Here is a 23205-nt window from a genome sequence, read left to right as displayed (position 1 = left end):
GGACCTGCTCACTTACCCTCAGAAAACAGGTCTTGGACTATCACCCCTTCCTTAGGCTCCACTCTTGCATATCTCCTGGGTACCTCCGACTCAGCAGGTACAAGACTTTGCCTTCCTCCCATCTTTCCCCTCACTCACTGTGATTGCTGTCGAGCCCAGCTAGACCCTCTGTCTTCTCTGACTCATGCTGCTCTGCCAATTCTGTTTCTGAATAGTATCATGTCTGTTTCTTCTGGACTCCTGCTATAGCCGCCTTCTCCTCACTCCTGCCTGAGAGCAGGAGTAAATTTCATCATTTTACACTCTTGCTTTAAAAGCCTTAATATGTCATAGCTCTCCATAACTGGATGGACAGTCTTCAGAATCCTGAGCAGAGTCCTGCCTCGTCTGGCCAGCTGGGCCCCTGCAGTCCCTGTGTCCCTCTCCCCTGTGAGCTGGTCTGCAGGTCCAGGAGGCCAGGGCCCTACAGTTCCCACTTGGGAAACTCCCAGTCTTCTCTAAAGTACACCCAGTTTTCCCTTGAGATGCTGACCTCTCAGCCATCCTTCCTAGTTCCAGCTGGAGCACTGTCTTCCTCAGAGCATATGTGCTTCCTTCTATGTTTTACCCCCACCCAGATGTTTTAGTCCTCACATTTAATTCAGATGATCAGGGTAGGTGTCAACAGTGGCAGTTTCTCAGCAGAAAATAGCTTTTTCCCTAAGTTAAATCTTTCCCCTTAAGCATAGGGTTTACAAAAGTGAGCCAACTATGGCTCCTGCTCATGAGGAGCCTGGAAAGGGAGGGAGCCGCACAGACAGGAAGAGCTGGCGTGGGGCTGCTTCATCCCTGCCCCCTTTCTCCTGGGACCCTCACTTGGAGGACTTCAGAGAAATGCCCCATCCTGCACGCTGGCAGGGAGCTTGCTCTAGCTCCTGTCCTGGCAGGGCTGTCACGGCTGCCACCTGCTGCCAGCCCGAAGCAGCCCCCCCCCACACGGCCTCTGTGCACTATGGGGCTTCCTCGCAAATGAGAGTGAGCGCCAGCCCGGCAGGTCCCAGTCCTGCAGCGCCTCAGCAGGGAGAGGGCACTTGGGATCATTGACATATTTTCTCACCCATGTGCTCATTGATTTCTCTGTTTTTACAGTTTCTGCAGTACACAAAGAAACCAAGCAGTTCTTCACTTTATATAATACCCTGGACGACAAGAAGGTTTATTTGGAAAAAGAGGTAAGAGCCTTTATAGAAAGAAGGTAACATAGATGCGTGTGTGTCATGTGCCCAGCGCTGGGTACAAGGTCAGAAATTGCACGATTCCTCGGGGCTGTCACCGTGCAAAGTGGACAGCGGTTGTATGGTGCCTTGCGAGAGGCACCATCCTAAAAAGAAACATCCTGGAAGCGCAAGAGGTAGATACAGAAAAGGGCTTGGACTTGGTGAAACTTGAGTTTGAGCTTTAAATGAAGGAAAGAACCAACTGAAGGAAATGGGGAAGGTGGGCCGTCAGAGTTGACCTGGGGAAATGGCTGTTTAGTCATCAGCGTCAGACAGAGGCATGAACTGAAAGAATTGCTTTCAATTGTAAAATCGAAAGCAGGCGTGGCAGGGCTGACCGTGAGCAGCCGCTCCATATTGCTTCGACTCTCCCTCAGGTCAGATCTGCTGGTGATTCACAGCTCCCTCCGTGGAAAGCAGTGGCTCGGGGCGGGTGTGCAGCTGTATTTAGAAATGAGCAGCGGCGTCTTCACAGCTGCAGCATGCAGCAGTGTGGTGGTGGGGACAGGCGCTCCGGAGTCACTGGGTTCGGGTTTTAGTCTGACCTTCTTCTCCTGACCCTCAGCACATACCCTACAGTGATAGAGAATGAATGTGACAGTGTCCCTGAAGTTCCTAGCACACAGAGATACGTATGAGCTCCTTCCTACCCCTCACCTTGAGGGAGACAGAATCTTTGTTTATTTCGTTATCATCTTGCAGCCTGCACTAATTACCACTTTAATAAGAATACTATTACAGATGTATCTTTTATCTGGACCCAAATGGAAGCCTCTGTGGCTATAGTTATCTTGACTACCTATTTTTTATTTTTGGGGTTTTTTTTTAATTGCAGGATAATTACTTTACAATATTGTGTTGGTTTCTGCCATACATCAGCATGAATCAGCCATAGGTGGACATGAGTCCCCTCCTTCTTGACCCTCCCTCCCACCTCCCTCCCCATCCCACCCCTCTAGGTTGTTTCATAGCCCCAGTTTGAGTTCCCTGTTGACTACCTATTTTTGTCAGTCAAACCGGATCAATCTCTCTCCTCCGAGAGGCACTCCTTGAGGAAGGGTTGGGTTCTGTTTCCTCTGTATCCAGGGCCTTACACAGTGATAGACACATAACAAACATTTGATCGGTGTTTGAACAGATGAGTCCATTTGGGAGATTTTCATCAGACCTGGGGGATTGCTCTGCTGCATACCCTGACTTGGGGGTCTTCCCACCTGGTAAGGAGAAGACTTGTCCCCTAACTCAGGGACAGGCTAGCTCCTTGTGAGAAAGCCTTAAACCCCATTGACTTTCCTTCATCAGCAGTGTTTAAGGTTATTGCATTCCTTTAGGAGTACGCAGGGTGGTGGCAGCTTTTTAATTCCAAGCAATATTAATGCAGTTAGAACTTTTCATTTGGGTAAATTGTACATTTTATTCCAAATCTATTTATACTTGTGATATTTTAGCTTTCAACATGCCTGTGGAGTCAAGGACAAGAATATCATCTCCATGTTTCAGAGTGTGAACCTGAGTCCAAGTATAGTAAATGCTTAGTTTTGGGCTCACAGGCGAGGGTCAGTGACAGAGCTGGAAAGACAACCTAGGTTTCTAGACTCCAGACTCAGAGCCCTGCCCTGGACTGTCATCAGGGCAGATAAAGGATCTTGTGTACGGGCCACGGCATTTCCATGGGGGAGGGACCTTGAATGGGGCACGTACCCATGGAGGCTCTCAGAGCTGCCTGGCAGCAGACCCATTGGCGTAAACTCTGTGGGAAGGAGTAGGGTGGGCACAGTGTTCTCACCTTCCCTCCCCCACTGACTCTCCGCTGGACTGATGGCCCTGAAAATGAAGTTCCGTGTTTGGTGAGATCGAAAGGACAGTGGTGCAGCTTCCCCAAGGAGCCCTAATGTTGGCTTAGATGTGTCTCAGCTGGGGTTTAGGTCCCATCACGGAGCCCTCCTCCTGTGCTACCAAGGTCATTCTTGTTACAGCTGGAGGCTCTGGGAGAACTATGAGGCTGAGAACACGTTGCTCTTGTCTTTGTGTTACTTTTCACCTGCATGAACAAGGTGTGTTCCTTTCAGCAGTATCCAGAGACAGGCACCAGGCTTTCAGTGGCTGGGGTGGCACAGGCATCTTTCGGCCTTTGCTTATTGTTCTTGTTCTTCCTTCCTCCCCAGATCAGCCTGCTGAACTCCATTCATGAGAACTTCTCACAGTAAGTGTTCTCTTCCAGTCACCATCCGTGTGCCCTACACGGCGTCGGCTCACCTCCGTTTTGCAGCAAAGCTCAGTGCCCAGGCTGGGATTCTTATACTTCCACCCCTGTTGCTGTGTGCATATGTGTCTTGGTTTATGCAGACCTTGAGTTCTTACAAAAACATAATGATATTACAGCAGATTTTAAAAACACGAAGGAGTAGCTTAGGGGAAAAGTTAGTTTTCAAATAATTTGACTGTGCCTAACTACTATAATTTCTTTGTAGATTACTTTTGTCCTACTAAGATTAGATTAATAACATTTGTTTTTGCACACATATAGATGCTTTAAAATTTAGATAATGAGGAAATTCCCTGGCCGTCCAGTCATTAGGACTCCACTCTTTCACCATGGAGGGCCTGGATTCAATCCTTGGTTGGGGAAAAAAGTAAATTAAAAAATAAAATCTAGGTAATAAAATAATCTATATATTTTTTTAAATAGTTTTCAAATTTGGTGGTAGATTTTAAGTCGTGTGCATACTCTAAATTACCGTGTTCAAATATAAATATTTTCTCTAAAAACTGAATAGCAAAGCCCACCTCTACTCAAATCATACCAGCCCTCAAAGATAACCATTCCCTTGTCTGCCATCCAGGCAACCCCAGGGTGGTACTCTGTCCAGAAGACTTCCTCTCTTACCAGAACGGACTCTGCTATGACCAGCAGCTAAGATCTTAGCTGGATTACAAGCTCTGAACTTCAAGTTTCACTTCTAATTAAAAACAAACAGCTCCATTTAATATTCAGATTCAGTTAGTGACTTACAACCTTGTGACATTTCTAAAAATAATGCCTTCATCTGTATCCCTGATCATTGAGTGAAGCTGAGGTTGGAGTGTTTTTGTGGAAGTTCTGCTGTCTCTTGGCCCATCCTTTGAAAGATTTCTTCTCATCCTTGTATCGTGTGCTCTGATCCTTCTCGTATCAGTCCCTCTGCAGGACTGGAGGTGAACAGGCATGTTTTTTTAGGTCATCACTTGTTTAGCTGCTCTTCCTGGAAACAGGAACAGCTTTACCAGCCTGGTTTTAGGAAAATCTCAGAAAATGTCTTCCAGTCTTGAACAGTGCCTTTTATTTTTTAAGTCTTTATTGAATTTGTTACAGTATTGCTTCTGTTATTTATGTTACAGTTTTTTGGCATGAGGGATCTTAGCTCTCCCACCAGGGATCAAACTCAACTCACTGCATTCAAAGGTGAAGTCTTAACCACTGGACAGCAGTGCCTTGGTCAGTGCCTCTAAAGCTGCAGATTTTAAAAAATTAAGTGAAATTCAGACTTAAATTGAAGAAAGTAGGGAAAACCACTAGACCAATCAGGTATGACCCAAATCAAATCCCTTATGATTATACAGTGGAAGTGAGAAATAGATTTAAGGGAGTAGATCTGATAGATAGAGTGCCTGATGAACAGAGGTTTGGACGGAGGTTTGTGACATTGTACAGGAGACAGGGATCAAGACCATCCCCATGGAAAAGAAATGCAAAACAGCAAAATGGCTGTCAGGGGAGGCCTTACAAATAGCTGTGAAAAGAAGAGAAGTGAAAAGCAAAGAAGAAAAGGAAAGATATAAGCATCTGAATGTAGAGATCCAAAGAATAGCAAGAAGAGATAAGAAACCTTCCTCAGCGATCAATGCAAAGAAATAGAGGAAAACAAGAGAATGGGAAAGACTAGAGATCTCTTCAGGGAAATTAGAGACACCAACGGAACATTTCATGCAAAGATGGGCTCAATAAAGGACAGAAATGGTATGGACCTAACAGAAGCAGAAGATATTAAGAAGAGGTGGCAAGAATACACAGAAGAACTGTACAAAAAGAGCTTCACGACCAAGATAATCATGATGGTGTGATCACTCACCTAGAGCCAGACATCCTGGAATGTGAAGTCAAGTGGGCCTCAGAAAGCATCACTACGAACAAAGCTAGTGGAGGTGATGGAATTCCAGTGGAGCTATTTCAAATCCTGAAAGATGATGCTGTGAAAGTGCTGCACTCAATATGCCAGCAAATTTGGAAAACTCAGCATTTGGCCACAGGACTGGAAAAGGTCAGTTTTCATTCCATTCCCAAAGAAAGGCAATGCCAAAGAATGCTCAAACTACTGCACAATTGCACTCATCTCACATGCTAGTAAAGTAATGCTCAAAATTCTCCAAGCCAGGCTTCAGCAATATGTCAACTGTGAACTTCCAGATGTTCAAGCTGGTTTTAGAAAAGGCAGAGGAACCAGAGATTAAATTGCCAACATCCGCTGGATCATGGAAAAAGCAAGAGAGTTCCAGAAAACATCTACTTCTGCTTTACTGACTATGCCAAAGCCTTTGACTGTGTGGATCACAATAAACTGTGGAAAATTCTAAAAGAGATGGGACTACCAGACCACGTGACCTGTCTCTTGAGAAATCTGTATGCAGGTCAGGAAGCAAGAGTTAGAACTGGACATGGAACAACAGACTGGTTCCAAATAGGAAAAGGAGTACGTCAAGGCTGTATATTGTCACCCTGCTTATTTAACTTCTATGCAGAGTACATCATGAGAAACACTGGGCTGGAAGAAGCACAAGCTGGAATCAAGATTTCCAGGAGAAATATCAATAATCTCAGATATGCAAATGACACCACCGTTATGGCAGAAAGTGAAGAGGAACTAAAAAGCCTCTTGATGAAAGTGAAAGAGGAGAGTGAAAAAGTTGTCTTAAATCAACATTCAGAAAATGAAGATCATGGCATCCGGTCCCATCGCTTTGTGGGAAATAGATGGGGCAACAGTGGAAACAGTGGCTGACTTTATTTTGAGGGTGCTCCAAAATCACTGCAGATGGTGATTGCAGCCGTGAAATTAAAAGACTCTTACTCCTTGGAAGAAAAGTTATGACCAACCTAGATAGTCTATTCAAAAGCAGAGAAATTACTTTGCCAACTAAGGTCCGTCTAGTCAAGGCTATGGTTTTTCCAGTAGTGATGTATGGATGTGAGAGTTGGACTGTGAAGAAAGCTGAGAAGAATTGATGCTTTTGAACTGTGGTGTTGGAGAAGACTCTTGAGAGTCCCTTGGACTGCAAGGAGATCCAACCAGTCCATTCTGAAGGAGATCAGTGCTGAGTGTTCATTGGAAGGACTGATGCTAAAGCTGAAACTCCAATACTTTGGCCACCTCATGCGAAGAGTTGACTCATTGGAAAAGACTCTGATGCTGGGAGGGATTGAGGGCAGGAGGAGAAGGGGACGACCAAGGATGAGATGGCTGGATGCATCTCCGACTCGATGGATGTGAGTTTGAGTGAACTCTGGGAGTTGGTGATGGACAGGGAGGCCTGGTGTGCTGCAGTTCATGGGGTCGCAAAGAGTTGGACACGACTGAGCGACTGAACTGAACTGAAATTCATTCCTTGAGCAGTATCTGTCACCATTCAAAATTTTTTTTAATTGTTAATTTCAGTCACATTTTATTTATGAAAGTGTCTATTAGTAAGAAAATTATAGAGAGGGTTGGGGGAAAAACCGATTAATATTTATTTATAAGACCAAGCTAACTTTCATGCCTTGCTCACAAATTAAAATCTCTGGCTCCCTGGGATCACAGGGGCCCCATGGGTCCTTCCTGCCTTGCAACGGCCTATCTACCTCCTGAGGCATTATCTGGACTGACTCCTCAATTCTTCCCCTTTTCTTGAATCCTGTTTGGTGGTCATACCTTTGCTGGTCTTTCTTTCAGAGCCATGGCCTCCTCTGCTTCCCGGGACCAGTTTTTACGTCAGATGGAACAGATCGTAGAAGGAATTAAGCAAAGTCGAATGAAGGTCAGACTGCTTTCTTTCTGTAATGTGGCCAGAGTTTTACACTGGTGATGGGAGAAGGCCCTGGAGAAAGCAGGTCTCTTCCAGTTGTCCTGGGGATGTGCTCTCAGTTCTGAAGACACATCTTCGTGTCTCTGCAAGGGGTTCCACTAAGGTCTCTGACCCTAAAATGGGCAGGCCAGCTCCATAGGCTGCCTGCATCAGTCTTTCAGACGGTTACCAACAGCTCTGTGGATGTAATACCCACCGAGGGTCAAGCACTGTGCTCATCCTCCCAGAAGCCCTCTTACGTGAGTGTGTTCCCCCCGTTTCAGATGGGAAGCTGGCTTTCACCAGCAGGCCTTCTCTCTTGCCCAGAATCAAGTCCTCACTGGCTGTCCAGTTCCTGACATTCTACCATCAGAGATCCATTCCTTACACCTCAAGAGCATTTTAGTTTCCAGGAGTCCCCTATAAAAATGCAAGTAATTTCTGAATTCTGCCAAAGTGAGAGGATACTGAGCCTCAGAAGAGAAAAGAGGAACTGAAAGGGATGTGGGGGCTCCAGAGATAGCTTTGCGGAGAATCGTCCAGGCTGGGGGCAGTGTGAGCATTTCTGCAGTCTGTGGCTCCTCGCGTGCACACTTTGTCAGGAGAAAAGAAGACTCGCTGATGGTCTAGAAGCCAGACATGCACCCATAGGCTCCACTACCGCAGCAGACAAATCCTAACTAACACTGCCAATGTCTCTTGCTTTTGGTCCTACTTTAGAAATAGTGTCACACACCTGGTCCTTGGGCATGGCAGCGAAACCTCCTGGGGACAAAGGGCATCTCCTTTCACAATCCTGGGGTGGAGTAGTCCAGAGAGTGTGGCCAGAATGTAAACACAGGAAAGAATAGCCTTAGGACCTGTTCTAAAAATCTACTCCTTCAAGCTGTCTGTAATCCCATTTCACCAGAGAGGGATTGCAGACAAAAGCTTGCCATGTCCCTTTCCCTCTAGCAGAATATTCATCTGCTTATTAAGGATGTCAACAAAATCATGTCAAAAGAGAAAAAAAAAAAGTGTCACTGGTCATAAGACTATTCAGCCACAAAAATGAGGGCAAAGTGAGACAGCAGTTGTCCATGTGTGGGGCCACTTCCCCAGGGCAGGCAGACTGTCTTGCAGGAGGGAGTGGAGTCCCTTCTTGATGATCGGGGGTTAGAGGGAGGTGGGGAGCAGAGAACCTGGCCAACCACAGGCCTGTAACAACCCTCAGTGCAGGCACTTTCCACTCACTATGCTCATCCTCAAGGAGATAGTCTTGCTCATAGCAAAGAACAAGAGGAAGTTATTGGGTTCTTTTCCCCCACTTGGGCTTCCCTTTCTGTTACTATCTGAAGCATTCCCCAGGAAGGAAATGGGTCTGACTCCTTCATTCCTTCCATTCTGCCCTAAGCTTCATGGTGAAGGCATCTTGGTACTGGCCAGCAGAGGAGGCTGCTGCTGTGTCTGTACCCCCACGAGGTGGCTGGGCACCAGGAGGTTGCTCAGGTCCCTGAATGGGGAGGGCTGTCTCCTCTCATGTCTGTGTTGCTGGTGGCTGGCACAGCACCTGACGCGTAGTTGGCACCAAAGATTTCTTCGTTGAACAAGTGAATTCATTGAGTCCAAAAGTAGTTCTCATTGAGGGTTCCAGGTAGACTTTGAATGTTGGTTGGCACTGGAATGGATTAAGTCTTGTCTGCTCTGCAGAACAGCACTTATTTGAATGGATGGCTTTTGTTGTGTTTGTTTAAAAGAAACAAAAACACAGCCCCCTGTATCTGGGTACCATGATGGGTTCTGCTTAGATAGAGGTGGCAGGGGAGTGTCTGTGCCCCAGAGCACAGGTTCCCCCAGAACCAGCAGGTGCAGGGTGTACACAGAACAGACCAGGAGGGAGTGCAAGTAATAGAATAGGTGTTTGTGGCCTGTGGAAAGGTCCCTGAGTAAAGAGGAAACTGCCTACCTGTTTCTTGTGAAATTGTACTCACACATACACACACAAACACACACACACAAAGAGTTAGATGAAGCAATTAATGCCAAATGACAGGAGAATTGCTGAACAGATTATAGTTCCTATGCCGTATCATGCAGATAAATGAAAACAACCTCAGAAATGACGCATAGAAGGAAACTACTGGAAGGAAATCCATGGAAAGTTAGTAATAGTTTCCTTCTGGACATTGTCAGCCACCCTTGGTCAGAACCTGGCTTTTCATCACTGTTTCCCCAAATGTTTCAACAGATGGAGAAGAAGAAGCAAGAAAACAAGATGAGAAGAGACCAGCTGAACGACCAGTACTTGGAATTGTTAGAAAAACAGAGGCTGTACTTTAAGACCGTGAAAGAGTTCAAGGAGGTAAGAGGGGGATGGGGCCCTTGAGGCTGGGCAAGATTCTTGTTCAACACCACCGCCCCCAGATGAACCTCTGCAAACCAGAGCGTTTCTTTGGTTTTCCACTGGTCTGAAATGGAAATAGCAAGTGGGCAGTTGACCGGACAGTAAAGTGTGCATCTGAGTAGGTCACGATTGTGTTGTTTTGTGGCCCATCTTGAAGCTCTAACTGAACTTCAGTTCCAAGAAACCTCACTTCATTTTCTTGACACTCTGTAGCCACATTAAACTCACAAGTAAAATGGCATCGCAGGGCCACCTGGAAACAGTATTTGTTATAGATTCAGGTCGAGCATTTCCCTTCCTCCCAGTCTTAAGCTGCGAGGAACCTTGAGAAGCCCTGTGTGAGGGGAGTGAACTGTGAGTGTGACAGGCTTGGGTTCACATCCTGCCACTGGCCTGCTATGCACATGGGTAGGGACCAGCTGTGCACGTGTCTGGCACCTGTCACACCCACCCTCTGCCAAATGTTGACCCCTGTCTTTTCTCTTGCATTTGGACAGGATTACTGTCCATCATTCCAGAAAGGAGAGTGCCCTTTTCTTAAGAGATTTTCCAGAAAGAGACTTCATTCCGTCACTTGCCAAGATTTCATCAGCTTTATTTTCAGGACTTCTTTCCCCCTTTCTAATATAAATCTGTGTAGTTTTAGTGAATTTAAGAGATTGCTGAAGATACAGGGAAGCTAAAGGTAGTTGTATCCTGGCATGTGGTCAATGGAATAAAAAATAGTCTTTCCATACCAATGTTTTTGTTCTTACATGTTTTCTGTGGCTCGTCTCTCTTCCTTTCTCCCTTCCCTCCTGTTTTCCTTCTCTGCTGCTTCTTCCCATTATTGTAACGTAACTTTTGAGAGCCACAGCTGTAGGCATTTCAGAATGTCTCATCCTTTCAATAAACAAGTAATAACAAATCAGAAGTAATTCCAGCCTTTGCCTTGAGGGGACTGATGTAGTGGTGTGGTCAGGGAAGACCTCTCCCCAGTGAGAACTCAGTCTTGGGCAAAGTGACCAGGCGAGCTGCTGAGCCTCTGGTCAGTAGGGGTTGGAGCCAAAGGGCCAGCAAGAGAGCTACAGGAAGTAAACAGGGACCCAACGCTCCCCACCTGAGCTCTTTTTCCCAAATAACACACAAAGAGAAAAGGCCCGGAGGAGAAGAATTACACTTAAACGTTGCTTGGACACCCTAGCACTGCCATTTTGACAGCAGAAACAAAGAGCAGATGAGTTGGGAGGATAAGTATAAGCTGTCAAAGTCAAAGCAAATAAAAGTGACATGGAAAAGCTCGTTACTACACTGCACGCTCTCAGAATGAAGGCTGGGGGCCATCTCTGAAGGAGGCAGTTCCCTCAGATATGTTAAGGACAGGATTTCCATGTTCCTGCCTCCTTGGCACAGTTACTGTCAGTCAGAGACGGGAGGTGGGTCCCTCAGAACCCATGAAGAACCCAGACCAGACCAGGTGCTGGCCTCAGTGTCCTTCAGTCCGAAGCAAGATGGGAAAAGGGGAAGGGGAATGGACTATTTGCTGCAGATGGCTACATGGATTTCACTTAAAGGACTCACCTTTAAAAAAAAAAAAAGGTCTTATTTTTTGATACTACGATTGCCTCTTATAAAATGATGGTGACAGTGTGTCCTCCCTTTTTTTTTTTTTTAATCATTTTACTTGGTAAAAATTTAAAACCATGAGTTAGCATTCTAAAATCTTAGAAATTTTTTTCAAGCTCCTCTGAGGTAACTTGGGGCCACCGCAGGTGTTGAGGCTTCCTTGCTGCTCCCTAGCTCCCACTGCATCCTTCCAGTTAGAGTAATTCTGCCATTTTACATATTGCAGTTTCATGTAAGATCTCATTTGTGGGAGAAAAGCAGTTTGAAGAATGAGATTTTCATCCCAGGATGGAATCTTCTCCCAGAACCCTCTGCTCTGCCTCCTCTGCTTGCTTTTCCCCAACCTGCTTGGTTTTCTTCTCTCCCCAGTTCTGAATTCTTCCTGCCTCCTGGTCCCAGCACCTTGCTGGGCAGTAACTATTCTTCGTGCAGAGCAGTGTCATCCAGAACATGGTCTTTGACCACCACTCGGCACACGTGTGTTCTCAGTGTGTCTGACTCTCTGCAGCCCCGTGACTGTTACCTGCCAGGCTCTTGTCCATGGGATTCTCCAGGCAAGAATACTGCAGTGGGTTGCCATTTCCTTCTCCAGGGGATTTTCCTGACCAGGGATCAAAGCCGAGTCTCCAGCATATCCTGCGTCGGCAGGCGAATTCCTTACCACTGAACCTCCACAGCTTCCCTTTGACCACCCCAGCATCCCTTTATGGGGTACAGTTCACTCCACATTAATTGAGCTCCTGTGACCCCGTGGGCTCCATGCAGGCACTAGGTCATGCCCGCATCCTGACTCCAACCTCCTCTGAGATCAAGACCCTTCTGAGTAGAGACATTGAGTTATCTCTAAAATTTCATCGACTCACTTTTCCCTGGGAGGGTTTGTTAATAACAAGTCTGCCAGGGAAAAAACATATACTCTGAAAACACCTTAATGGCAGTATTACACCAACTAATCGTGTTTCTCAAAGCACAGTTTCTCACAAGTTGCCCAAACTAAGATTTAGATTCTTGCCTGGCTCTGACGAAGGCCAGCCATACATTTTTATGATGCTGAGTTTGGGCACGTAATCTCGAGTGAGTGGAGCTCACAGTGTCTGGCACATAACAGGCCCCATACTTTCTTCAGCAGGCAAGAAGCAGACATGCGGAGAAAGACCTAAAGGACTCTCTCTGTATTTGCTTTGAACAGACAATATCATTCTGTCGTCTCCTAAAAGGCTTCCAGGAGATTGCATGAATCAAGTAGTGCTCACACACCAGGCATGACAGCCTGAAATGTCTTTACTGAAAACTTAAAGCTCATCTCAGTGTGGTGTGATGAGAAGAATGACCCCTGCTGGGGATTTTTCCATAGCAGCAGTTTCGATGCTTCCAAGGTTTTTTGTTTTGGGGTCATTTTTTGTTTTTTCCTCCTTCATAAGGTGATGTGAATAGCAATTAAAACTTATTTATTCCTTGTTACATTGTGTTATCTTTTGCTTATGGAAAATTTCGAAAACACACAGGACTAGAGAAAGCAGTCTATCAGTGTAATAGTGTGCCTCTCTGCCTGTTTTGTTCATCTTTACTGCTCCCCATTTACATTTAAATAAGAAAACTTTCTTCTCAACTTCTCTAACACAACAAATGTTACTCACCTTCACCTTCTTTCTCTCCCCTAGAAGTTATCTCCCCCTCCAAAAACATGTGCATAAAAAATGTCAGAGTATCTTGCTTCTGGCAGAACAGCTCAGCTTCACGCCCACCCAGCCCTTCACGCCCACCCAGCCCTCCCCAGCTCTGAATGGAAGGTATACAGAAACCCTGAAGGTGAACCAGGGTCACTGCAGCCGAGAGCAAAGGGCCTCCAGAGAAGTGGGAGCATCTGGCCAGGCCCAGGGAGGTGGAAACATCTTTGAGGACTTTGGGCGTCTTGGATGCAGAAAGGGCCAAGGGTGACCAAGTTTTTCTTCCACACTAAGTGGCAGCATGGTGACTGAAGGCTCGGGTTCGACCCCTTGAGGTCCTTCCCCTTCCATGCTCACCTCTCACTGTAAACAGGGCTCCTTGAAGTCCAGGGAGGAAGTGGACATGATGTGCTAGCAGACGGAAGTATCCTGAGCTAGCAAGGCCACTGCAGACGGGGAGGAGGACGCACAGTGAGATGCTCTGGAAGAAGGGGATTCAAAACAACACAGCGATGGCCTTGTACCCTGGATGCCAGACTCTGCACACAGGGGATGAGGCCAGTGAGCTCGTCCACATCCTGCAGCACCCTCAGTGATGGGTTTCCTGCAGCTCACTTTACGGGAGAGGTGTTCCTCGATATGTTTCTCTCCCTCTGTCTGCTGTGTGTGTCTCTGTTAAAGCTGAGGGTATTCTTAACCTTCGCTCTTGTGGGGTAAGAGCTTTTCTACATGCTCCATCTGCTGTCTCTTAGGACTCCTTGGGCCATGGTGTCCGGGACTCTCCCCTTCCTCACTGGAGGCATCCAAGATCAGCAGAAAAGCGTCTGCTTTCTGCTTCTGCCCCTTGGGGACTGAAGTCTTTGGGGATGACAGTGCCTAATCCTCTCCTGTCCTCAGTGTGACAGTCAGTCTTTGTGACTGTTGGGGCCTTCCTTGAAGCATGTGTCCAGAAACCTCCCCTATACTGGTGGCAGTGGAAAAGGAGGCCTGTCCACTGATCCACAGGCCTCTCCGGGTACAGGGAAGGATGCAGAGGTGGGCGCTAACACGGTCCCCACCTCTCTGCTCTATCTTTCTGTTTCCCCTGCAGGAAGGCCGCAAGAACGAGATGTTGCTGTCCAAGATGAGAGCCAAGGCCTCTTGAACATTCCCAGACATCATTGCACATCATTGATGTCTTCCTCTAAATGCCATGTATCAGCTCTGAGATGGTGAAATGGTTCTGGACACTACAGCAGAGATGTAGGTGTGATGATCTCAACATGGGATATTTCCTTCCTCCTGTTTGCTCACATTTCATCTCCATGGTGGTGGTTGTCCATGGGATCGGACGGTGCAGACATCGTGGCTTGGATAACACCCATCCTCCAGTGAAGAAATGTGGGCAGTGTTTGTTCTCTGTGTTGATTCTACTTTTATTTCTCCAGTAACATTGCACATATGAAGGTACCTGTGTTTGAATGGACTCTGAATAAAGAGAAATTCACTTGTTCAGTAATGTTAATTGAGCAGCTGCTGAGGAGGAAGCACTGAGTAGAGGGACACAGACCCTGCACCCAGGCTTCCAGCACATGGCCCCAGAGCTTGACCACGGGGACTTTTTTTTTTCTTAGTAAACAAGACTTTTAGCTGAACGACCAGCCCATGTGAATATTGGTCAGTTGGGCCTCTCACTTGCCGTGATGCCTTTTGTTCCTGGTCCCTCGGGGGCTGGTCAGCAACCTTAATGGTGTAGCAACTAGAATGAAAACTCAGTGTCTGCCCTTGGCTTCATCACACTCACCCGAGTTCATCTCACCAAAAATTAAAAAAAAAAAAGAGACCTCAGCTTGACACATAAGAATGACACTTCACCGCGCCCTGCTCTCCTGTGAGTCTCAGCCACTCTTTGGGTGGTCTCGTGCATCCCCCTCACATCACATGCTCCCTGCTGTGCACAGGTCAGGGCTGGACCCAGAGGCGGGCTCGCCCACAGTCACCTCCATCCAGGCCAGTGTGTAAATCCTGGAGGGACCGGCCTTGAGCAGGTGCCGAGGGTGTCCGAGCAGGAAGAGCAGCCAGGTGTGTGGAGATCCAGGGTTTTCATGGAGATGGCTGGGTTGGGCTGGATCCAAAGGAATCACAGTTGAATAGAGATTAGTGGGAAAGCCATTTTGGATAAAGTACGGATGTGATTAAAACTCAAGAGTGCAGGGAGAGTACAAGGCATGCTTGTTGGGAGAGGTGTGGGTGGCCAGTCTCTGCAGGAGGCTTTAGAGACCAGTCTGGAAAGGTGGGCAGAGACACCCTTTGCAGAACCTTGAAGGAAAGACAGAGGGCTTTATGTTCTCCCCTGGAAGGAGTCCATCCAAACTGAGCCCCTCCTGCCCCAGCCCTCAGGAATCATTCAAGATCAATGAACCCAGCACGAGCAAGGCTTGCACATCATTCCACACAAGCCTTGGAGGTACCAGTCAGCAGGTTTGGGGTATGAAACATAAAAGCTTAAATGTGCAGTGAGCATGCTGTGTGCAGCTGCGGGGACACTGTGCTCGTTTTAGTTCCCTAATGTGTGTTTAAGCAGGGCTGGTGTGTACAGCCTTAAAGAATCTCATGCTGGATCAACGGCCCTTGGCTTCTGTGCCGGTCCAGCGAGGCCCGCCCAGTGAGGAGGCTGCTCCCAGTGCCCCCGCGTGCTGATGGCACTGTTCCTGGTCATGTGCTTCTCCGCCTGGGTGGGTGCCGGTAACCTGTGGATTTCAAAAGGACTCAGTGAGGCTGAAGCCAGTGGTTGCCAGAGTGCAGGTAGAGCTCCAGGGGCAAGGGAAGGTGGGGGCAGTAGAACTGTAAACTGTCTCAGGCTCAGGAAAGTACCTTGGTGATCTTGCCGAGAAGCTCACAGGCCTAACAACTTATGAGCAGGTAGGCTATTCGTGTGTTGTCCCCAGGTGTTGGGAGGAGAAATGGGTTATCCTGGGGATCACGGTGGCCCTCCTTTCTGGATGACTGAAGAAGGTTGGGCATGGCTAATCCAGAGGAACTGATGCATCTTCTGGAAGTGGGGGTGTTGACTTTGGGCTGTGTTTCCACAGAGTTTCATTCGGTTTTGGTATAGGGAGGTATCAGGAGATGTTGTTTCCATTTTTCAGTCCCTTAGGACTAAGGGATAAGGCCTGGAAAAGATAATAAATCAGTTTCTGTTCCTTGAACACATCTTGAATTAAACTGCAGAAGTCAGTCTTGAGAATTCTGTCTGCTACGGATAACTCACAGTGTGAATAGTGCCTTTGTGAGTAAAGAGGACATTAAATGTGCTTTATAGTCAGGCCTCAGAGGTCAGGGGGCCTCCCAGGACCCGTTCTGTATGCCCAGAGGATGGCTGGCTGCTCTGCTGAGGCCACAGGCTTTTCTGGAGATGAAAAATACATCACAGTTGTAAAACACGTGCTACCAGGAGAAGGAGGTTTCCCCAGGAGCAGTCTGTCCTCCTTGTTCGGTCAGGGCAGTGAGCTTGCTGACGGCCGATGCCTGGGATTCTCAGGAAGCCCCTGGCCTGGGGCCCCATCCCGTGTGCACCTTAGGGAGTCAGAGCCACTGTGAGCAGGACAGACTGACGACCTCCAGGCACCTGAGAAGATACTCGGGTTGCGTTTGTTACTGTCCTTTGTCTAGATTCAGGCTCCTGGGTCACCCTCAGCTAACTACTCCAAGGGAGGTGCCGAGGTTACTCGTCAAGGGCCTGAGTGGGCACAGCCCAAGTTCGTCAGGCCTAAGCTCTCATCAGAGTCTGCAGGGTGTGGTTTTCACTGGGTTCATTGCCCGTGTTCTGTGGAGAGCTGGGTGTCCTGCCAGAAAAACCAGAAGGCAGAGGGGCTGGTAGACAGGAGACCTTTCCCAGGCTGAGGATTCACTCCCTGACAATCCCTGCAGCTCCTGGGCCTCCTGAAACCAGGCGTAGGAGACGGGGAACCTCAGGCTGTCCCATTGACCAGAGCAGTCCTACCTGAGGGCACTTTGGGCCCATGGCCTGCAAACCTATGCCACCTGATCCCTGTCACCTCAGCACGGCCTCATGTTGCCCTCTGCAGGTGATTAGGGAAGTGGCCTTTTAGCAACAAGTTACCATGGCTGAGCCCGAGATGCAGTTAATTGACTTGAACGAAACAGGAAGGAAGTGCTCTGAGTCATTCGTGGCCGTTGGTGGCCTTAAGCACGACTCGCTGCACAGCCGGACAGTGAAGAGCCCCCGTAGGGCGAGGGCCCACTGTCTGTCCAAGCAGCTGGCGCTGACCAAGAGAAGGGCCTTGTGTGATGTGTCCTCAGAGTCCCCAGGCCTTCTCTTGGTCCTTCGTCCCAGCCATGACAGTTCTGTCTCATAGCACACAGTGATAGGCTAAAAATGCTATGTAAAAAAATAATGTTATGATCTCCCTGTTCTCACAGTAAATGTGTAGAAACGTTAGGTGGGATTTAGCAGCTGGTCTGCGGCCTCTTTGATGACATGGGGAATACGATGGACTCTCCATGTCAGCCTTTCATCAGTTCCTCAGACGTGCCAGGCTCACGCTGCTTTGCCTCTGCCTGGACCGCTCTCCATCCAAGATTGTGGACAAGGGCTTTCCCAGACACCTGACGCTCGCACAGATGCCTCAGTGTCAGCCTGCATCCCTGACCACACACTGCCCTCTCCGCTGCTCTCCATCTTGACAGCACACGACACTGTTTGACAGCACACTCCCTTAGTCCTGTGCAACATGTGTTAGCTGCCCTCCACTCTGGGGTGTAAGCGGCAAAAGCAGGGACATCACCTGTATTGTTCTCTGTAGTCTCCCTGGCATCTGACTAAAGTGGATGATTAGGAAACTGGCTGGATAAAATAGCTTCTCCAAACTGCAGCTATGCATCCTTGTATTAGCAGAGTTCAGATTGAACCTTTAATCTAATTTGTGCTTAGCTTGAGAATGAGGGGATGATTTTATTCAGCCACGTTAGAGGGTCTTAGAGTGTTTGTTACCCTGTAATCTTAATGGCTGAGATGGGAAGGGTGTCCAAGGTTTCAGACCTTTCAAAGGCATTACTTTTTGCAGATGGTTCCGTGCCCCCATGCAAATGGGGAGAGTGGGGGGGAAAGGGAACGTATTATTTTCAGAGATTAGGTCAGGAGTATGTCTTGGCTCAAAGTACACCATGCATAAAGGTAACCTGGCTGGTTGAATGAGCCACATGAAACCAAGCAGCGGGAAGCACCCTGGGATACTGTGTTGGCGGAAGTATGCACGGTACAACCACATGGAGGACAGTCAGACAGTGTCTATCAAAAGTGCAAATGCACAAACCTTTCAGGTCAGCAATGCTACATCTAAGGATTTTTCCTATATACAAGGATTTGCATTTCAGCATTATTTGTAATAGCAAGAAGATGGAAACTGCCACCAACACAGGGCAGTGGTTAAATATATTGTGGCAAATCCATACAATGGTATATTAAGCTATCCTCTATCTACTACCATGCAATGATCCCTAAGATGCATGGTTAAGTGGAGATAAAGACTTGGCTTACTAGTGTTTATTTCTGAAAATGAAGAGGGTGGGGAAAATGTGTCTGTATATATACTTCTGTGTGTGTGTGCATAGGTAGAGAATCTCTAGGGGGATCCACAGGAACCTGACAGCTTCGGCTGCCTCTGGGATGAGGGGTGGGGGTTACTTTTCATAGTTTACGTTTTGTACCTTTTGAATTTTGTACCATGTACATGTATTGTCTATTCAAAAAATAAAGTTTTTAAATTTTCACTTTGTTTACATTTTTTAAAAAAAGAAACAAGATGTCAGATTTTTGGTCAGTAAATCCACTTTCCTTAGGAATTTAAAGTCCTTGAGCCCAAAGTGGTTGATCTCATTTTCTCAGGTCTTAGGGAAAACAGGGAAGCGAAGAGGGGGCCTTCTCTTCTGGAAGAGCACCTCTGGGCCTCCAAGCAGTGGGGGTGGCTCTGCTCTCATTGTGTGGGTTGAGTGGCAGTCGGGGGGACGGGTGGATGGACGCCGAAGTGGCTGCATCCTGGGACAGACCATGGCTGCTGCATGGTCACCTCCATCTCTTGAGGATCACAGCACAACCCCTGCTCCCCTGGCTTTGGGCTTTAATAACTGAAGATGGCACCTCTGAGCCATGGTCCAAGGGGAGCCCCACCTGTCTCGCATGGAAACACTGTGGGCGATCCTTTCCCGTCCCTTTGTTTTCCAGATGGTTTTTACAGTACCGATTTTGTTCAGCTCTAGGTGGCAATGTGTGCAGCCCCAGGAGAGGAATCATGACAGCTGTTTGAAAACAGTCGTGAATTCTATTTGCCGAGAATTGGTTTACAGATGGGTGTCTAACCCAGTCATGGCCAGTACAGAGGAGACCTTCCCACTGATAATCAACTCGAGATGGCAGAGAAGAGCTTCTGTTCTGGCAGCTCATTTGGGGAAGGGCAAGGGGTTTGGAGCAGGCTTCACCATCTCGAGAGCATCAGAAAGGACCTCCCAGCACCCTGAGCTCAGCAGAGTGAAAGGCTGAAAAGAGCTTGGCTCCCTGAAGGCATGACGCACTTCCAAACCAACCTGGGGACCACTTGCCTCCATATTTCTTGTTCTATGAGAAAAATCCCTGTTCACTCATTCATTCAACCAACAAACAATTGAGGTTCTGCTCTGGGTCAGGCCCTGGGAATAGATCCAAGCAGGCAAAGGAACTTGTTTTCCTAGGGCTATATTCCTGTGGAATATATTTGAATAGATAATACATGTACATGGTACAAAATTCAGTACAAACAGGTGACACACACACTGTCACGTGTCAATGTGCGGACTCACTGACTCAGCAAGGACGCAGATCAGGACTGTCCAGTACGGTGGTGATGGCTGCAATTTTATGAGTAGTCAGAGAATACAACTTTACGTTCTTAACTGAAAACTGCCTCGGTTTATGTTCTGACGTTTATACCGGAGGGCCAGGTGATTTGTGCCTATTAGAGACACTACGCTTTTATCCCTCCCATCAGTGATTCTCGGTGTTCAGTCTCCTGTTTCCATCTAGGCCAGCAGTAGACATCGCTGTAGCATTCTGCTTTGCAAAGTGTCTCCTGTCCCTAATTGCCTTGCTTTCACTTTTTAGACACACTGATTGTCTCTGAATTCTATAAACTGTTTACTTTTACTTGCTTTCATTTTATTTTTGTCACATATAAGCCAGATACTTGTTTATGATTTAATGCTACAATACTATTTTTTGCACAATTTAAAATTACTCTCAAAGTTGATATTCTAGGTGTCGTCAGGTTAATTCAAGGCTTCCCTGGTGGCTCAGTTGGGTAAAGAATAAGCCTGCAGTGCAGGAGACCCAGGTTCAATCCTTGGGTCAAGAAGATCCCCTGGAGAAGGGAATGGCTACCCACTCCAGTATTCTTGACTGCAGAATTCCATGGACAGATGAGCCTGGGGAGCTGTACAGTCAGTGGGGTCTCAGAGTCAGACATGACTGAGCCACTAACACTTTCACTTTCACTTCAGGTTAATTCAGGTTAAGAGAGAAAAAGTATTTTGCATTTTTCTAGATTTGTGTGCTTTTCTGTTTTAGAGGTTTGACTCATGAGTGTTTTCATCATGAAAATCCTATTTAGAAAAAATTACTGTTCCTTAATTGTCTGCCCCTTCTTTAGGATATCTATGTTCTTACCACTAAATAAATATTAATAAGCAAAACCTCACTAACCCACTCCAGTGTTCTTGCCTGGAGAATCCCAGGGACGGGGGAGCCTGATGGGCTGCCGTCTATGGGGTCGCACAGAGTCGGACACGACTGAAGCGACTTGGCAGCAGCAGCAGTGAAGGAATGAGTCACATAGGTAGATGCGGTGTGAGGACAGGTCCAGGCAGAGAGAGGAGCAGGTATCAGGGTGTAGGTAGGAGCACGCACAGCAGGTGAGTCTGGGGAGCGGGAAGGGGACCTGTGTGGGCACCATGGGAGGGTTTTAACAAGATTTCAGCGAAGACGCCTCTGGTGGTACTGCAGGCTGCAGGGGAGGCAGGGGCCAAAGCAGGGAGCCCAGCTAAGCAATGACTGATAATCTATATGCAACACACCTGAGACAGAAGTTTAAAGAGACAGTGCATACCCTTTCCATACTACAGTCTAATGTTTTTCCTGTTCTATTTAATTTTTGAAAAATGCTAACTACTGTACTGGATTCCATTCTTCACTCCCCAGAGCAGACACCCTAGTCACGGCACCCTGGCAGGTGGAATGTGCTTCCTCACCCCTTGACTTCGGGCTCGGCCTGGTCTTGGGTTGTTAGCAGCCTTTACAGGAGCAAAGGTTTGAGGACATGCTGTGTATGGCCCTCTTGTAGCCTCTCTGGAGAAAAACTTACCCTGCGGCCAGAGGAGGTTCAGACACACATGGAGCAGACCGAGACCAACCTGCAGCTTGAAGCTGAGCCCAGCCTGAACCAGTGAAATCCCAGTGACTCACAGACACCTCAGCAGAGGAGGCTTGTTGCTATACACCACTCAGATTCTGCAGTGATTGTGTGCAGATGTTGAGAACATAGCTGACTGAGATGATCACCAACTGATTTCATGGCAACTTGACCTGGAGTTTAAAAGACACTCCTCTGTACCATCCAGCTTCAGTGCGGAGGGAGCAGGTCAGGGGCCAAAGAGAAGGCTTCTAGGGTGGTACCCACACATGGAAGAGATGCTCACAGAGGACAGCAGTTGTGAACAGAATCCAGAGTTTCCTCAGACATGCCTGAAGAAACATGGAGGCCATGATAAAGGGGAGAAAAATAGCATGCTTTATGCAGGACGAAATTTATAAAATAAAACTGCTAGGTTAGCCACATCCACCCTACAGGCCTGGAACTTTATGGAACTGGATTTGGACATGAAGACCCTTCAGTGATAACGTAATCAGCAAATGAATCCTGACAAGATTAATTCCAGTTATAGCTTCCTGGCCTTGTCTCCCTCATGTCCTACAGGCAAAGAGATTTGAGGCAGAACAGAGACCAGGCTTAAGGAAGTTCCTGCAATATTTACTGTAAATCTGATATTTTGTCAATAGATTTCTATTTCTGATACTCTGTATTAAAAGGAATCACATATGGATACATGGATATGTATGGCTGAGTCTCTTTGCTGTTTCAGTTCAGTTCAGTCGCTCAGTGGTGTCCAGCTCTTTGCGATCTGATGAATTGCAGCACGCCAGGCCTCCCTGTCCATCAGCAACTCCCGGAGTTCACTCAGACTCACGTCCATCGAGTCCGTGATGCGATCCAGCCATCTCATCCTCAGTCGTCCCCTTCTCCTCCTGCCCCCAATCCCTCCCAGCATCAGAGTCTTTTCCAGTGAGTCAACTCTTCACATGAGGTGGCCAAAGTACTGGAGTTTCAGCTTTAGCATCATTCCTTCCAAAGAACACCCAGGACCGATCCCCTTTAGAATGGATTGATTGGATCTCCTTGCAGTCCAAGGGACTCTCAAGAGTCTTCTCCAACACCACAGTTCAAAAGCATCAATTCTTCAGCACTCAGCTTTCTTCACAGTCCAACTCTCACATCCATACATGACCACAGGAAAAACCATAGCCTTGACTAGACAGACCTTTGTTGGCAAGGTAATATCTCTGCTTTTGAATATGCTATCTAAGTTGGTCATAACTTTCCTTCCAAGGAGTGAGCATCTTTTAATTTCATGGCTGCAGTCACCATCTGCAGTGATTTTGGAGCCCCCCAAAATAAAGTCTGACACTGTGTCCATTGTTTCCCCATCTATTTCCCATGAAGTGATGGGACCAGATGCCATGATCTTAGTTTTCTGAATGTTGAGCTTTAAGACAACTTTTTTACTCTTTCACTTTCATCAAGAGGTTTTTTAGTTCCTCTTCACTTTCTGCCATAAGGACGGTGTCATCTGCATATCTGAGGTTATTGATATTTCTCCCGGCAATCTTGATTCCAGTTTGTGCTTCTTCCAGCCCAGCATTTCTCATGATGTACTCTGCGTACCAGTTAAATAAGCACGGTGACAATATACAGCCTTGACGTACTCCTTTTCCTATTTGGAACCAGTCTGTTGTTCCATGTCCAGTTCTAACTCTTGCTTCTTGACCTGCATATAGGTTTCTCAAGAGCAGGTCAGGTGGTCTGGTATTCCCATCTCTTTCAGAATTTTCCACAGTTTCTTGTGATCCACA

At 47.2% G+C, this 23205-nt stretch overlaps 1 protein-coding gene across 4 annotated transcripts in view; it reads left to right on the top strand.

Moving 5' to 3' along the window:
- Positions 1-14483, top strand: part of CCDC93 (coiled-coil domain containing 93) — a 107586-nt gene extending 93103 nt beyond the window's left edge. For all 4 annotated transcript variants that reach the window (XM_042243955.2, XM_027965027.3, XM_042243954.2 and 1 more), the window contains 5 exons: positions 1129-1211; positions 3422-3459; positions 7223-7307; positions 9562-9675; positions 14080-14483. In XM_042243955.2, the coding sequence (XP_042099889.1) occupies positions 1129-1211; positions 3422-3459; positions 7223-7307; positions 9562-9675; positions 14080-14133 (374 nt within the window). In that variant the 3' untranslated portion in view covers positions 14134-14483. The remainder of the gene's footprint in view (positions 1-1128; positions 1212-3421; positions 3460-7222; positions 7308-9561; positions 9676-14079) is intronic.
- The last annotated feature ends 8722 nt before the right edge of the window (positions 14484-23205 follow it).

This window comes from Ovis aries, chromosome 2 (genome assembly GCF_016772045.2).
Source record: "Ovis aries strain OAR_USU_Benz2616 breed Rambouillet chromosome 2, ARS-UI_Ramb_v3.0, whole genome shotgun sequence".
NCBI lineage: Eukaryota > Metazoa > Chordata > Mammalia > Artiodactyla > Bovidae > Ovis > Ovis aries.
Note: the sequence above shows the minus strand (reverse complement) of the source record. Positions and strands in the feature narration are given on the sequence as shown.